This window comes from Schistocerca piceifrons, chromosome 1 (assembly GCF_021461385.2).
Source record: "Schistocerca piceifrons isolate TAMUIC-IGC-003096 chromosome 1, iqSchPice1.1, whole genome shotgun sequence".
NCBI lineage: Eukaryota > Metazoa > Arthropoda > Insecta > Orthoptera > Acrididae > Schistocerca > Schistocerca piceifrons.
This window is the reverse complement of record NC_060138.1, coordinates 688,240,423-688,256,600: the sequence shown is the minus strand read 5'-3', so window position 1 is coordinate 688,256,600 and position 16,178 is coordinate 688,240,423. Positions and strand designations below refer to the sequence as shown.

The following is a 16,178-nucleotide window of genomic DNA, read 5'->3' as shown; positions in this document are numbered from 1 at the left end:
CTGATAACGACATCCTCTTGAGTAGTCCCCGCCCAGAGATCCGAATGGGGGACTATTTTACCTCCGGAATATTTTACCCAAGAGGACGCCATCATCATTCAATCATACAGTAATGCTGCATGCCCTCAGGAAAAATTACGGCTGTAGTTTCCCCTTGCTTTCAGCCGTTTGCAGTACCAGCACAGCAAGGCCGTTTTGGTTAGTGTTGCAAGGCCAGATCAGTCAATCATCCAGACTGTTGCCCCTGCAACTATTGAAAAGGCTGCTGCCCCTCTTCAGGAACCACACGTTTGTCTGGCCCCTCAACAGATACCCCTCCATTGTGGTTGCACCTACGGTAGGGCTATCTGTATTGTTGAGGCACGCAAGCCTCCCCACCAACGGCAAGGTCCATGGTTCATGGGGAGGGGGGGGGGGGAGTTTCACTCTAAGCACAACAATCTGATTGACGATGGTCCACCTGCTATTTGGTTCCTGACTTCAGCACCAAGATGCGGCCAACATGTTGCAAACAGCCATTGTCTGTCGTTCCAGCCTACTGGGACATCACGGATGAAGAGAAGACTTATGTGCTGCCAGCCCTCATTCAGTCAATTGCAGATGATTTGCAATGTGACATCTCCACACTATCCAGGCATAGCGTATTCGTATAGGCTCTGGCTGACTCGGAAATCTACTGTAGTCTTGGTCGATCCGTGGTGGATGAGCAGTGTCTGGTCTTCATGACAACCGACATCCTGGACCACGCAGTTGGCTGTCCTCCTCTAATCATGCGGCAGGCTTTCTATGAGAGCACTGACCTGTGGGCTGTACTGTACAGCAGAAATGCTCTAGGCGAATAGCGCCTGCCCATCTCCATGCTGCTGTCTGCATGACAACACTCGGCTGCAGCTCACCGTCCTGTGGCTCTAACGTCATGAGCCAATGATGAGGCACAAATGGTTCAAATGGCTCCAAGCACTATAGGACTTAACATCTGAGGTCATCAGTCTCCTACACTTAGAACTACCTAAACCTAACTAGCCTAAGGACATCAAACAAATCCATGCCCGAGGCAGGATTCGAACCTGCGACCGTAGCAGCAGCGCGGTTCCGGATTGGAGCGCCTAGAACTGCTCGGCCACAACGGCCGACGATGAGGCACATCTGATGAGGCGGCACGTCAGCACTTCTTTGCAGCTCGCTCTGATGAATGAGATAACCTTATAACTGTGTAAACTCATCCAGGTAAATAAATGTTATTACAGATACCACTGTGTCGCTAACACCTCCAGGCATACTCTGGACCACTCTCACATTCTGTGCAGAGCCTTCTGTACACAAAGTGACACTAGCTACTCTCTCACATTTGTGCAGAGTCTTCTGTACACAAAGTGACACCAACTCCCAGGGAACAACATTATTATATTGACGCCTTTCGGGTCAGCACTACATTAGAGCGTCAAAAAGAAAAATCTTCATACAAATTATGCAGTCACATATACTAGACCTCACAATCAGTGCTCAGCTGACTTTGTATGGGGACTTTTCTTTTTGATGTGTGCTGATGCGCTGCAACCAAAAACCGTCAGTTTAGTAAATACATTTTGAACAACAAATGGCCAGTTCATTCTAGCGTCCTACTCGGTATTGGCATAAGTCTCCTCTTTATAAACTCCGACTGGCTCATTACAAAATCCTCCACAATCTCAGCAAGTGATGAGCACTGTTACTTTTACTACGAGAAAGTTTGTTAGCGTGGAAAGTTGGCCGCCGAACTGGCATACGCCATCTCGACTTTCATTCAAAAACCACTATGAGTCCGCAAACTTAAAGATGTGTCACACACAGTGGTCGACAACACCCTCTGATGACTGCCACCTACAAGTTATGGTTCGTTGGTATCCCAAGGAGAACGCAACAGAACTGTGTTGTCATTTTGGAGAGGTTCTGTATCGACCGAGACAGTACGCAACAGTCTCCACAGGATCAAATTTGACCTCTAGAAATCCACTAGGAATAAGATTACAAACTACCCAGTAACGTGGTGCATGCAGTAGGAGGACAAGGGAACACCTGGAATGGAACCTGGAGCAGTGGTGCCAGGCTGCTGGCGAGTGCAGGATGTGCCTGACCCCTGACGATTGTCATAGAATAGTGTGGAGGCAGCCTGATAGCAGTACCTGTCTCAGATATGCTGCCCCCACAGATTCAGAATGGACGTGAGTGACACACATTTTGGGCTTGTATCATCTATGTCTCAGGCATGCTGCCCCACCGATTCAAAAGTGAGGTGGGTCAGTCACATTTCGGCTGATATCATTTACTTCTCAGGCACACTGCTCCACGGATTCTGAACAGTAACCCAACTTTCCAGTTTCGTAAGGCTTATCATTTCGTTTCCTGCTCTCCTTGACTCCTAAGCTCATGCACTTTCGTAGATTCATAAGTGTCATTAAACTTTGTTCGAAAAGTTTATACTGTGAAACAAGTCAAAATCAGTATTCTTAACCATTCTCTGCAGTTTGCTTTATAAATAACATGAGATATAATTCTTATAACTCGCTTCTTTATTCTAAAAACATTATTCCTTCATGAATAATGGTTTGGTTTTTTGGTTTCCCTAAAAATGATTTCTCAAATTATTAATGTGCGAAAATATCTAGAATAAACAAGTTCCTTCAGTTTTAAATTGCCTGAAGGTGTCGTCACATGGACTGCATTCTCGTACGTCTTTGAATTATGGCGCCTCATTATCCTAGATGGATATTTTCCAGTTAGTGTTGTGATCTATTTTCAGATGTTTCGTTAGCTGCCTTTTCCATAAGACGAATTGCATTCTTTTTTCACAATTTTGGTAAACATTTTTGGAAAGCAGTGATCAATTAATTGTTATATTTTGACTAAAGTTCAGTCTTGATCACATCATGTATGTTTTAATGATATAAGTAACCAGTTTCGGTTCTTTCTACAAAACCATCATCAGACCTGTGGATAAATTTTAAGAAATACTAGGTACCAATCTTTAAATAAAATGAAAGTGTCTAATGATGTCAAAATTTAACAAGATAAAATAAAATTAATTATACCCATGGCTCCCTTAGGATGGTAGGCGGAGCTCTCCTCGCTGCTACGCAGTCAACTGATGGTTATGAGTGCTGAGCACGAGCTTAAATATGCAGAGGCTCCGCCTACTTCCTGTCACACTACTTCACAACTGCCAATCAGCGTTCATAATATGACGCCATTGTCAAAGTATAAAAGTAGGAAACACACTAATAACATAAAATTGATTCATTTAAATGTCTGATTAACAGATAGTTAGTATGTCTACAGCTTATTTATATTTTGGATAAAAACAGTGAACTACGATGTGTAATAGTTGTGCCCTCTATGGGCAACCTTAATACTATTACAGTGCCAGTTACATCAAAGATGTGAAAGTCGGCGTTGTGGTATATATCGATTATACCGAGTCGCCTACATCACAATTGCATCTTTGTTGGATGCTGCAGAATCGTCTTATTTTAACTGTAGTTTTTATAACAATATTCTTTATAGCAGTAGGGTAGCAGCCAAGAGTACGTTCCACATTATGTATATCTGAATAACTGATGAGACTGCTGATTAAATTTTTTTTAAATCATCAATCTAATAGTTTTTATAATAATCAATGTCAATTTAATAATAACTAGTCTTATATTTTTAAAAAACAAAAGAGTAGATGCTTTTATTATAAAATTTCGTCAAAAAGGTCGTAATAATATTTTTCGCGAAAATCTAATTGTTCATTGAGCAACATTGATGATTTGGTTTTCAAATGAGCATATATCTCGATTTCTTCTAGGATATTCATAAGTAAGCCTTTATTTGCATAATGAAGAACTTGTAAATTCTGTTGTACTGTCCCCTCAGCACGATTATTGAATGCTATATGATGGCCAAATACAGACTTTGTTCGTGAGGTACCCGACATATGTTCTTTGTACCTTACTGCAAAATTTCGACCTGTTTGGCCAATATATATTTTCTCACAGTCTCTACATTGGATCTTGTACACTCCTGATCTGGTAGATTTTCCATTATCTTTACTTACGGTATATCTTAATTTTTGTTGTAAAGTATTGTCAGTTGTAAATGCTATCGTTATTCCAGAATTTTTGAATACATTAGTAATTCTATCTGATATGTTTCCCATATATGTCATCTTCATATATTTTGGATTACCTATTAGTGGAGAACTTTGTGATTGTTGTACCTTATTAAAAATGATATCTACCTGTCGTGTGTCGAAAGAGTTGGTTTTTGCAATTTGTTTTAAGATGGTCATTTCCTTTTTGATCTCATTAGCTTCTAGCGGTAATTTTAGTATTCGGTGTATCATAGACTTAAAAAATGCTTTTTTATACTTGTCAGGATGACATGATATGGCATTAATAATAACATCAGTGGTTTCCTGTATATGGTGAATAAATGTTTCCCATTGTTATTAGTTATAGTGAGATCTAGGTAGTTAATAGATTTTCGATTTTCATGCTCAACTGTAAATTGTAACTTTGGATGCATAGAGTTTAATTTTATAGCAAGTTTCTCAATTTCATCTTTTGAACCATTATAAAGCAATAATGTATCGTCTACATATCACTTGTAATATATGATTTTATTTGCGATATCAGGGTTATTTTTCAGGAATTGCATCTCAATGTGGTTCACGAAAATGTCTGCAACTGTCCCAGCCAAAGAATTTCCCATTGCTAAGCCATCTTTCTGATAATAGATTTTAGTATTAAAAGAGATATAATTGTAATCTAAAGTGCATTCAAACAGTTCTACAAATTCGATTATTTCATCTTTAGTCATATTTTTGTATTGTATTAAGTTATCCCTAATTATATTAATCGTCTCATTAATGGGTATATTTGTATATAAATTTTTAATATCTAATGAGGCGAAACTTGCATTAGTTGGAATGTCTATATTGTGGATTTGTTGTGCTAGTTCATAACTGTTTTTGATACTGAAATTGCTGTCATATGTATAGAATGCTTTCAAAATTTTATTAAGTTTCATATTTAGTTTATATGAAGGACTACTTTTGTAGTTGAGAATAGGTCGTATAGATTTCTCTTTTTTATGCAGTTTAATCTGTTATCTTAATTTAGGTATTTGGGGATTCATATTTTTCATCATATTCTTTTCTTCATGGGTCAAGAGGTGATTATTTTCATCGACTAATTTCTTGATCTTTAACTGGAACTTTGGAGTGGGGTCTTTAGTTACTTCAACGATCCCATTTTCATTAAAAATAAGAGTGTTTTAAATATATAATCGTCTTCTTTAATAATAATAATAATAATAAATTACTAATTTATTCAAAAATTCTGGAATAACAATATCATTTACAACTGACAATACTTTACAACAAAAATTAAGATATACCGTAAGTAAAGATAATGGAAAATCTACCAGATCAGGAGTGTACAAGATCCAATGTAGAGACTGTGAGAAAATATATATCGGCCAAACAGGTCGAAATTTTGCAGTAAGGTACAAAGAACATATGTCGGGTACCTCACGAAAAAAGTCTGTATTTGGCCATCATATAGCATTCAATAATCATGCCGAGGGGACAGTACAACAGAATTTACAAGTTCTTCATTATGCAAATAAAGGCTTACTTATGAATATCCTAGAAGAAATCGAGATATATGCTCATTTGAAAACCAAATCATCAATGTTGCTCAATGAACAATTAGATTTTCGCGAAAAATATTATTACGACCTTTTTGACGAAATTTTATAATAAAAGCATCTACTCTTTGGTTTTTTAAAAATATAAGACTAGTTATACCCATGGCAAAAGCAATGTATGTAAAATATGCTGCACAACATAAAAAAAATGTTAAATTGACATTGATTATTATAAAAACTATTAGATTGAAGATTTTTTTAAAAAAAAGTTAATTAGCAGTCTCATCAGTTATTCAGATATACATAATGTGGAATGTGCTCTTGGCTGCTACCCTGCTGCTATAAAGAATATTGTTATAAAAACTACAGTTAAAATAAGACGATTCTGCAGCATCCAACAAAGATGCAATTGTGATGTAGGTGACTCGGTATAATCGATATATACCACAATGCCAAGGACTTTCACATCTTTGATGTAACTGGCACTGTAATAGTATTAAGGTTGCCCACAGAGGGCACAACTATTACACATCGTAGTTCACTGTTTTTATCCAAAATATAAATAAGCTGTAGACATACTAACTATCTGTTAATCAGACATTTAAATGAATCAATTTTATGTTATTAGTGTATTTCCTACTTTTATACTTTGACGATGGCGTCATATTATGAACGCTGATTGGCAGTTGTGAAGTAGTGTGACAGGAAGTAGGCAGAGCCTCTGCAAATTTAACTCGTGCTCAGCACTCATAACCATCAGTTGACTGCATAGCAGTGAGGAGAGCTCCGCCTAGCATCCTAAGGGAGCCATGGGTACAATTAATTTTATTTTATCTTGTTAAATTTTGACATCATTAGACACTTTCATTTTATTTAAAGATTGGTACCTAGTATTTCTTAAAATTTATCCACAGGTCTGATGATGGTTTTGTAGAAAGAACTGAAACCGGTTACCTATATCATTAAAACATCCATGATGTGATCAAGACTGAACGTTAGTCAAAATATAACAATTAATTGATCACTGCTTTCCAAAAATGTTTACCAAAATTGTGCAAAGTTTGTCTAGTCAGGCAATTGGAAATTACAAAAGGTTTAGAAATTTTAGAACCAAAATTATGAAACTTGGTATGAAAATTAAATTTAATAAAACTTGCCTCATGGAACATATCATACCAAAATATGCTAGAATCAATATCCAATCCAAATCTAGTAATGTAACATATGTGCAACAAAAGAGTAGTATTTTATGGATTAAATCTGAAATTAGAGAAGCTTTTAAGATAAAAGATCTTTTAAATGTCAAAATGTATAGTCTGCATTTATTGCTAAGTAATGAACTCTCACCTTTGATTTTTTTCTATTTTACTAAGCAGCATTGATGAGAAAATAGACTTTTTACATAAAGCGATTACGCAAAGACATCAGAGAAAAATTGACTTACTCATAGCTAAACAACAAAGTAAGCTTTTAGAAAAGGTCAACAATATACATCAATTTTATCCAAGGACAATGAATCTTACAGATATTCAGTTCACAAAGTCCGAAATGTCGCTACTTGACAAAGACTTAAAATATAACTTAACTCCCCCACTAAATAATACGAATGTTAAACACATAATTGCTGATATTATAGCAACAAGCAAAATATCGAAAATAAATAAACCCAAAGCATGTAAGATAGCCCTAAAAACGAAGGATTTAATTTTAAAAGAGAAAAATAAACTGCATAGAAAAACTGAAGATAAAACACTTAAAAATATGAATAAGAAACTACTAGCAGAGAAAGCAAGTGTGGCAAAGGCTGATAAAGGAAATACCCTTGTTATTATTAAAGAAGACAATTATATATATAAAACACTCTCATTTTTTAATGAAAATGGGATCGTTGAAGTAACTAAAGACCCCACTCCAAAGTTCCAGTTAAAGATCAAGAAATTAGTCGATGAAAATAATCACCTCTTGACCCATGAAGAAAAGAATATGATGAAAAATATGAATCCCCAAATACCTAAATTAAGATAACAGATTAAACTGCATAAAAAAGAGAAATCTATACGACCTATTCTCAACTACAAAAGTAGTCCTTCATATAAACTAAATATGAAACTTAATAAAATTTTGAAAGCATTCTATACATATGACAGCAATTTCAGTATCAAAAACAGTTATGAACTAGCACAACAAATCCACAATATAGACATTCCAACTAGTGCAAGTTCTGCCTCATTAGATATTAAAAATTTATATACAAATATACCCATTAATGAGACGATTAATGTAATTAGGGATAACTTAATACAACACAAAAATATGACTAAAGACGAAATAATCGAATTTGTAGAATTGTTTGAATGCACTTTAGGTTACAATTATCTCTTTTAATACTAAAATCTATTATCAGAAAGATGGCTTAGCAATGGGAAATTATTTGGCTGGGACAGTTGCAGACATTTTCGTGAACCACATTGAGATGCAATTCCTGAAAAATAACCCTGATATCGCAAATAAAATCTTATATTACAAGCGATATGTAGACGATACATTATTGCTTTATAACGGTTCAAAAGATGAAATTGAGAAACTTGCTATAAAATTAAACTCTATGCATCTGAAGTTACAATTTACAGTTGAGCATGAAAATCGAAAATCTATTAACTACCTAGATCTCACTATAACTAATAACAAAATAAAAGTCGGTTCAACTTGACCGTTGTTGTTGGAGAGAATTCAATGTTTTTACTTATTTCTGAAAAATGTATTCCTTAGATTTCAGAATTTTTTTAGTTAAAGGTTTGGCCAGCACAAATATTTACTGGCAAGTGCAAATGATTAAACAGCAAATTTCAGCGACGCAATTTCTGTTAACGAAGAGCTCTCAGACGGGAGAAATTGATCATAGTGTTTATGAGTAAACGTGTGAGCTATTGAGTTTCTGTATGGAAATGGACAAGTAATATTTAGGAATAGAACAGATGCACGCAATCAAGAATGTACACTTTCTTAACTTTACATTAGCATAACATAAGGAAGAAGCAGAAATTGTGACGACACATTAACTTGTAACTGCGTCCTTATATCGACCACAGACTTACCCCAAGACGTAACCAAAAATTTTAATGCAGACTTAATTTCACTCGTATGAATGCTCCTGCTCTCCGTAGTTGAGACTTTAATCGTGAAGAATCGATTGGGATAATTATATTTTTGTAAGTAATGAGAAAGACAATGCAGCCTGTGAAACAATACTAAACGCTTCTTCTGAAAACTACTGAGAACAGACATTCTGTAAACGCACTCGCAACATATAACAGACATAATTGCAATAAACGTATCTGACTTCTTTGACGATTTCCACAATGAAACTGGTATCAAGGATCTTCAGGTAATTGCAACAGAAATGATCACCAAAGTGAAACGATCAATTAAAATAAGTAGAAAGATTCACATGCACAGTAAACTAGGTAAGGAGGCGTCCTTATATCGACCACAAAATGGTTCAAGTTTAGAATAATAGTTGGCCAAGTACTGGACGTACAGGATGGTCGAAACAGTCTGAAGAGCTTGTCAGTGTGTGGAAGGTAGGTTGTACAGAGCAACAATCCAAGTTAATCAGTATTGAAGTTAACTAATCAGGCCGCTGCGTGCGCAAATTCAAGCAGCCACCCACATAACAAAAAAATGGTTCAAATGGCTCTGAGCACTATGGGACTTAATTTCTAAGGTCATCAGTCCCTTAGAACTACTTAAACCTAACTAACCTAAGGACATCACACACATCCATGCCCGAGGCAGGATTGGAACCTGCGACTGTAGTGGTCGCATGGCTCCAGACTGTAGCGCCTAGAACCGCTCGGCCACCCCGGCCGGCCACTCACATACAATTAGTGTCAGTTGTTCTCATAGCGTAGATGATAGCGCAGACTGCTTCGCCTTTGGCTCGCATTCGATCCTTACCACCATCCCATGCCCAATTTTTGTATTGCTCCCTTGTTCGGTTTTAGGAAACCAAATGAAGAGCACATTTGGCGACACCATCTCTGGCTGGCTGCTTGAATTTGCGCACGCAAGAGCATGATTGCCTAACTTCCGTGCTAATTAACTCGGAAACTGTGCATCGTACAGAATTTTTTTCTGAACAGTTATTTCTCAGCACAACCTTTTCTGCAATCAGCTTACAAGCTTTTCATCCTGTGTATGTGCCTAGTAGAACAGTTTATGGTGAGAGGGGCCCTCCACGGCATATTAGGACTGAAAAGAACCTTCTAAGGAAGCAGCGGCCACTCAAGACATGCTATAGATACAGGTAAGTTAAATGAAACACACTGGGCTTCAGAAGGGCAATGCGTCAAGCTGTCAATGACTATTGTACTAGAATCTTACAGAAACACTTGTCACCACTAATCAATGACACTGGAACTCAAATTGATAGTATCAAAGTAAAAACAGAGATTCTGAGCTCCCGCATCAAATTTTCCTGTACAAAGGAAAAGTCAGGTGTACCTTTGCAGTATAATTCTCGCTTCACTTCAGAGATGAGCGATATAGTTATTAGTATCAGCATCGTAGAGAAGTAGCTGAAATTGTTAAAACTGAACAAAACCCCACGATTGGACCTAACAAATGTCAGATTCTATACAGAATTTGCAGATAATTATCCCCTGTTTCAACCTTATTATACTATAGATCGCTTGAATAAACATTGAGCTCAGTAGTTGGAAGAAAGCACGGGTCACATTGGCCTACAATAATGACAGCAAAAGCGATCCAGAAAATTATTGTCTGGTATCAGACTTCCATATGTTGTAGAATCTTAAAATGTATTGTAATGTCGTGCGAAATTCATCGCGTGCCTTATGATGTATCTTCTTTGAAGCCATGGATCAGGGTAATCAGGTGGATGCAATATTTCGTGGCTTCAGAGGCATATGATTAAGTACGAGACCAATGTTTATCAACGAAAGTACGATAATATGGAGTATCAAATGACATTTTGTGACTGAACTGATCATTTTTTATAGGGAGGACGCACCGCGTTATCTTGGACGGAAAGTGATTGTCAGGTGTGGAAGAACCTTCAGTCGTGCCTCAGGGAAGTGAGACCCTTTCTGTTAATGCTGTGCGTTAATGGCCTGTGGGACAAAAATATTTTTAGGACTGGACGAAAAAAACACTTGAGACATTTGCGACGGCAGTTTAATGGGTCCTAGCAAGCCTAGACTTACATCTGGAGGAGGTCCAGAAGGTACTACAACACACACAAGATACTAAATCACTCTGTTACAGTTTGCACAACATAAAATACTTAACTTGGAAAAAATCCATATCCATAGGAATGTCATTTATTTGTTACGGTTGCTGTACTACCGGCGGCCGTGGCCGAGCGGTTCTAGGCGCTTCAGTCCGGAACCACGCTGCTGCTGCGGTCGCAGTTTCGAATCCTGCCTCGAGCATGGATGTGTGTGATATCCTTAGGTTAGTTAGGTTTAAGTAGTTCTAAGTTTAGGGGACTGATGACCTCAAGTTCGAAATGGTTCAAATGGCTCTGAGCTCTATGGGACTCAACTGCTGTGGTCATAAGTCCCCTAGAACTTAGAACTACTTAAACCTAACTAACCTAAGGACATCACACACATCCATGCCCGAGGCAGGATTCGAACCTGCGACCGTAGCGGTCGTGCGGTTCCAGACTGTAGTGTCTTTAACCGCTCGGCCACTTTGGCCGGCTTGACCTCAAGTGTTAAGTCCCATAGTGCTTAGAGCCATTTGAACCATTTTGGTTGCTGTACTCTGTAACTTATCACTTGATAGAATTGAGAATGATAGGATCTTCTCACAATATACAGCTGGCTACACTGAAGGGAAAAAATCGCAACACCAAGAAGTTGCACGACATAAACGAAAGTTGGTAGGCTGTTTCCACATATAGAAGGCGAAAATCTTTGAGATAGGACGTGGTGAGTTGATGTTAGTCAAGAATGCCTTTAAGGGGATGAAGATGCGATTATTAGCACCTCACTAAGTTTGAACGATGCCATGTAACAGGGCTACGAGAAGCTGGATGTTCCTTCTGCGACACTGGAGAAAGTCTCGGGAGAAATGTAACCACTGTACATGATTGCTGGCAGCTATTGTCACGGGAATGCACGGTTGTATAGACCGGGCTCCGGCAGGGCCACTTGGTAGTACCGAAAGGGAAGACCGCCGTGTTTGGCGTATGGCTCTCGCACATTGCACTGCGTCTGCAGAAGCAATTTCAGCAGCAGTTGGCACCACACTGACACAACAAACTATTACAAATCGGTTACTTCAAGGACAGCTCAAAGCCAGGCACCCTATATGTGGTGACGATAGGCAGTGATTGTGTCTTTCAGGGTACATGTAGATGCACACCACGCCTAATCTCCTACAGGCTCTTGTGCGGATCAGTGTCTCCAAGTAAGGGGTTCATGGGTAGGTGTTGCTTAGTCAGTAGTGACTAACACGCTGGAAATTTGTGTCGGAAGCGAAGTGTGCATGGATGACCAAGGCAATTAAGGCAACTCCTCGCGTGAAGCGGGAAATCCGTGTTTAACCCCCGGTCTGGCACAAATTTTCACCTGTTGCCACTGATACGCTGAGAGAAAAAATACGCAACATCAAGAAGGAGTTGTATAGCTTGTGTAGAAAGTTGGTAGGCGTGTGTTTACATCCCAAAGGAAATGTCTATTCAAATTTCGCGCCAGTAGCATAAGAGTGGCGCTAGAATCGTCTCTATGAGAATGCAAATCAGGTTTGCTTTAAATACACTCTGTAACGGTCGTGAGCATTATTTACCTTTGAGATGGGATGTGGTGAGCTGATGTTAGTGAAGATTGTCTTTAAGACAACAAAGACGCCATTATCAACACCTCACTGAGTTTGAAGGCGATCATGTAATGGAGGTATGAGAAGCTGGATGTTCCTTCTGTGATACTGCAGAAAGACTAGGCAGGAAGTGGCCACTGTATGTGATAGCTGGCAGCAGTGGTCACGAGAATATACGGTCGCAAGAAGACCGGGCTCTGTGGCACTACTGAAACGGAGGGTACTGAAAGGGATGTTCCCATATGGCTATGGCGCATTGTTCTGCAATTGAGTAGCAGTTGGCACTACAGTGACACAACGAACAGTTACAAGCGGTTACTTCAAGAACAGCTCTGAGCCAAATGCCCTGTAGCGTGCGTTCCACTGATCCCAAATCACCACCATTTGCGACTTCAGTGGAGTCAAGCGAGAGCTCCTTTGGTGGGAAAGTAGGAGGCATGTTGTGGTTTCTGAGGAAAGCTGGTTCTGCCTCTGTGCCGGTGACTGCTGTGCGTTGGTTAGAAGGAGGTACCCAGGAGGGTACTTCATAATATTTTACGGCTGTAGCTGTTACCAGTGGTTTGTCGTCAATAGTGTAATCAAACAGTAAAGTTTCTCTTCGACTGTTTGTGCACAATACCTTACATTTATTAACGTTGAAAATCTTCTGCCAGTTCCTGCATCAAGCGCCAATTCTCTATAGGTCTTCCGGTATATCACAGTAGTTTGTGACTTTGCCACATTCAAAAGCATTGACCGCAAACACTGTCGCAGAGCTTCCGACGCTATTTACCAGAGTATTTGTATATACTGTGAGTAGTAACAGCTCTTCAACGCTCCCGTGGGGCATGGTCAAGGTTGCTTTTATATCCGACTATTTGCCACCGTTAGGAATGATGTGTTGAGTTCTCTTCCGTCTGAATACGTTCCTGTCAAATTTATTGCGCTGCAGGTATGAAAAGAAAAAGACGTCAGGCGGACGGTGTAAGCCTTGAAAGAATGCACGTGGTCAAAGACAATATGATATTTACGTGGTACACTACTACCCTTCTGCCATCCCCAGGCATCCGATGCAAATGACCCCCGTATCACAACATAATAATATTTGTTGCCATCTGTCACTTCACAACAATCTAACGTCTGTCAAATTCGCTTTAAACAGAAAATTTTCTATTCTTCATCCGTGGAAATGACAGCAATGATTCGTATAGATCTCTGTGTTTTGTTGCCGGCCGGGGTGGCCGAGCGGTTCTAGGCGCTACAGTCTGGAAACGCGCGACCGCTATGGTCGCAGGTTCGAATCCTGCCTCGGGCATGGATGTGTGTGATGTCCTTAGGTTAGTTAGGTTTAAGTAGTACTAAGTTCTAGGGAACTGATGACCTCAGATGTTGGGTCCCATAGTGCTCAGAGCCACTTGAACCAGTTTTGTGTTTTGTTTTGTACCTTTAGGACCATGAAGCGCAACTTCCACACGACCAAGCGAAACTAGTCCATGACAGAGAAACAGGCGTAATGTTGTGGCTTAACATCTGTATTAAAACACAAATATTTTTTGCCTGTATTCACTAACATTTATGAAAATTACTGTGCTGAGGTCTACTCCGTAGAAGACACCCACTCATTAAAATATTGACCTCCATGAAAATACCGCACATACATTCACCAGTATCTCTGATTGTATGGTTGCTATAAATTCAAATTACTGATAAAATAGATCAGTGAGTAATGGATAGAATGAAAGAGGCAATCTAAAACACCTTGAATTCTCTGGCCAATTAAATTGGTAAGGAGCTCTGGCACAGACACTCTTTTCTTATTGTCAGTGAGATATTAGGGGCAAAGATCTTGTTTCTTTCATTGTCAGTCATGAGGAACAAAAGGGTGTAGAATACTGGTTGCATGCGCAAACTTTTTACTCTCACTGCTGATTTCTCGTATTTCAGTAGCTATTAAAGAACGACAATTTCGTGCACTAATGACTGACATTAGCACCATTAATGTAAAGTGGTATCAAAAGAAGCTTGATTTAAAAACTTAAACGTTTACTTAGAAATAACTTGACTTCGTAATTGCAGGCGGGCCTTCAAGCGCAGATCTCCTGGAAACACAGCTGCCAGTCGTTGAACCAGAGACATGCGAGAAGGCGTACGAACGATTTAATGCGGCAGTAATTGACGACAGGGTTCTGTGCGCCGGATTTGCTAAGGGCGGGAAGGATGCTTGCCAGGTAAGTCTCTTTACAAGACTGTTTCCGAGCTGCAGCACATTCGAGTTGTATATTATGAATACAACCACGTGCGATGTCTTCATTTCAGGGAGACTCTGGCGGTCCTCTGATGCTCCCACAGGGCAGGATATTCTACACCATCGGGGTCGTGTCCTATGGCCACAACTGCGCCGAACCGGGAGTCCCAGGAGTATACACGAGGGTCACAAAATTCCTTGACTGGATCAAGAACAATATTGACTGAATCATCAAACTCTGTTTCAGTTGTTAATGAAACAAAACTTTAACACTAATAAACTTTTTTAATTCATTGTTAATTAGTTTAATTTTATTTCACAGAAAGAAACTTTGTTTTCAAAGTACAGCAGAAAAGTATGGTAAGGCGATGTAGTTATAAAGAAGGTCATAGTTATATATAACGATCTAAAAAATGACAGTCGTCAGCTTCGATTTATTCCCCTTGATTCCACAGGAAAACTGGGCAGACAAAATTTTGTGATAAGCTTCCGATAGCTGCGGCAGTACGTGACTATATTCTACAATAGATATCTTCCTTTCATCAATAATTTTTACCTGCCATTGGTAACCATAATATAATATTCATAGATTTCGTATCTAATTTCAGGAAAATTAGGCAGTGAGTACAGTTAAACCTTTGACAACTAATGTGAATGTTACAGGTACCATGGAATTCTTGATTGCTAGTATCACAGGTCAGTTGTAATGTACTAAAAATTATATCCTCCAATAAGTACCTCATTAGAATCCATGGAGCCTTTGTACACCATATCATGCTCTGTCTCAAAAGATTATTTGATTTATTATTTTATTCACAGCTGTAATATTTAAGTGTCAGGAAGTCATTTCTGAAAGTATTCGTATGGAGTGTAGCCATGTATGGAAGTGAAACATGGACAATAAATAGTTTGAACAAGAAGAGAATAGAAGCTTTCGAAATGTGGTGCTACAGAAGAATGCTGAAGATTAGATGGGTAGATCACATAACTAATGAGGAAGTATTGAATAGGATTGGGGAGAAGAGAAGTTTGTGGCACAACTTGACCAGAAGAAGGGATCGGTTGGTAGGACATGTTCTGAGGCATCAAGGGATCACCAATTTAGTATTGGAGGGCAGCGTGGAGGGTAAAAATCGTAGAGGGAGACCAAGAGATGAATACACTAAGCAGATTCAGAAGGATGTAGGTTGCAGTAGGTACTGGGAGATGAAAAAGCTTGCACAGTATAGAGTAGCATGGAGAGCTGCATCAAACCAGTCTCAGGACTGAAGACCACAACAACAACAAACTGTAATATTCAGCAATTGTAGTATATATTTCAGAATAAAATTTAATCATCAGTTGCAAATATATTTTTGTTTCACTTTATCGGTTTTGACAAATTAATTTGACATCTTCAGAAGCCCACAAAATTATAGATATTATAAATCTATAGACA

The 16,178-nt window shown here is 38.8% G+C and overlaps 1 protein-coding gene across 1 annotated transcript in view; it reads left to right on the top strand.

Moving 5' to 3' along the window:
- Nucleotides 1-15,040, top strand: part of LOC124788109 (venom protease-like) — a 214,044-nt gene extending 199,004 nt beyond the window's left edge. Inside the window, exons 7-8 of the mRNA XM_047255234.1 lie at nucleotides 14,572-14,723; nucleotides 14,812-15,040. Coding sequence (XP_047111190.1) covers nucleotides 14,572-14,723; nucleotides 14,812-14,967 — 308 coding nt within the window. The 3' untranslated portion in view covers nucleotides 14,968-15,040. The remainder of the gene's footprint in view (nucleotides 1-14,571; nucleotides 14,724-14,811) is intronic.
- Nucleotides 15,041-16,178: the final 1,138 nt, after the last annotated feature.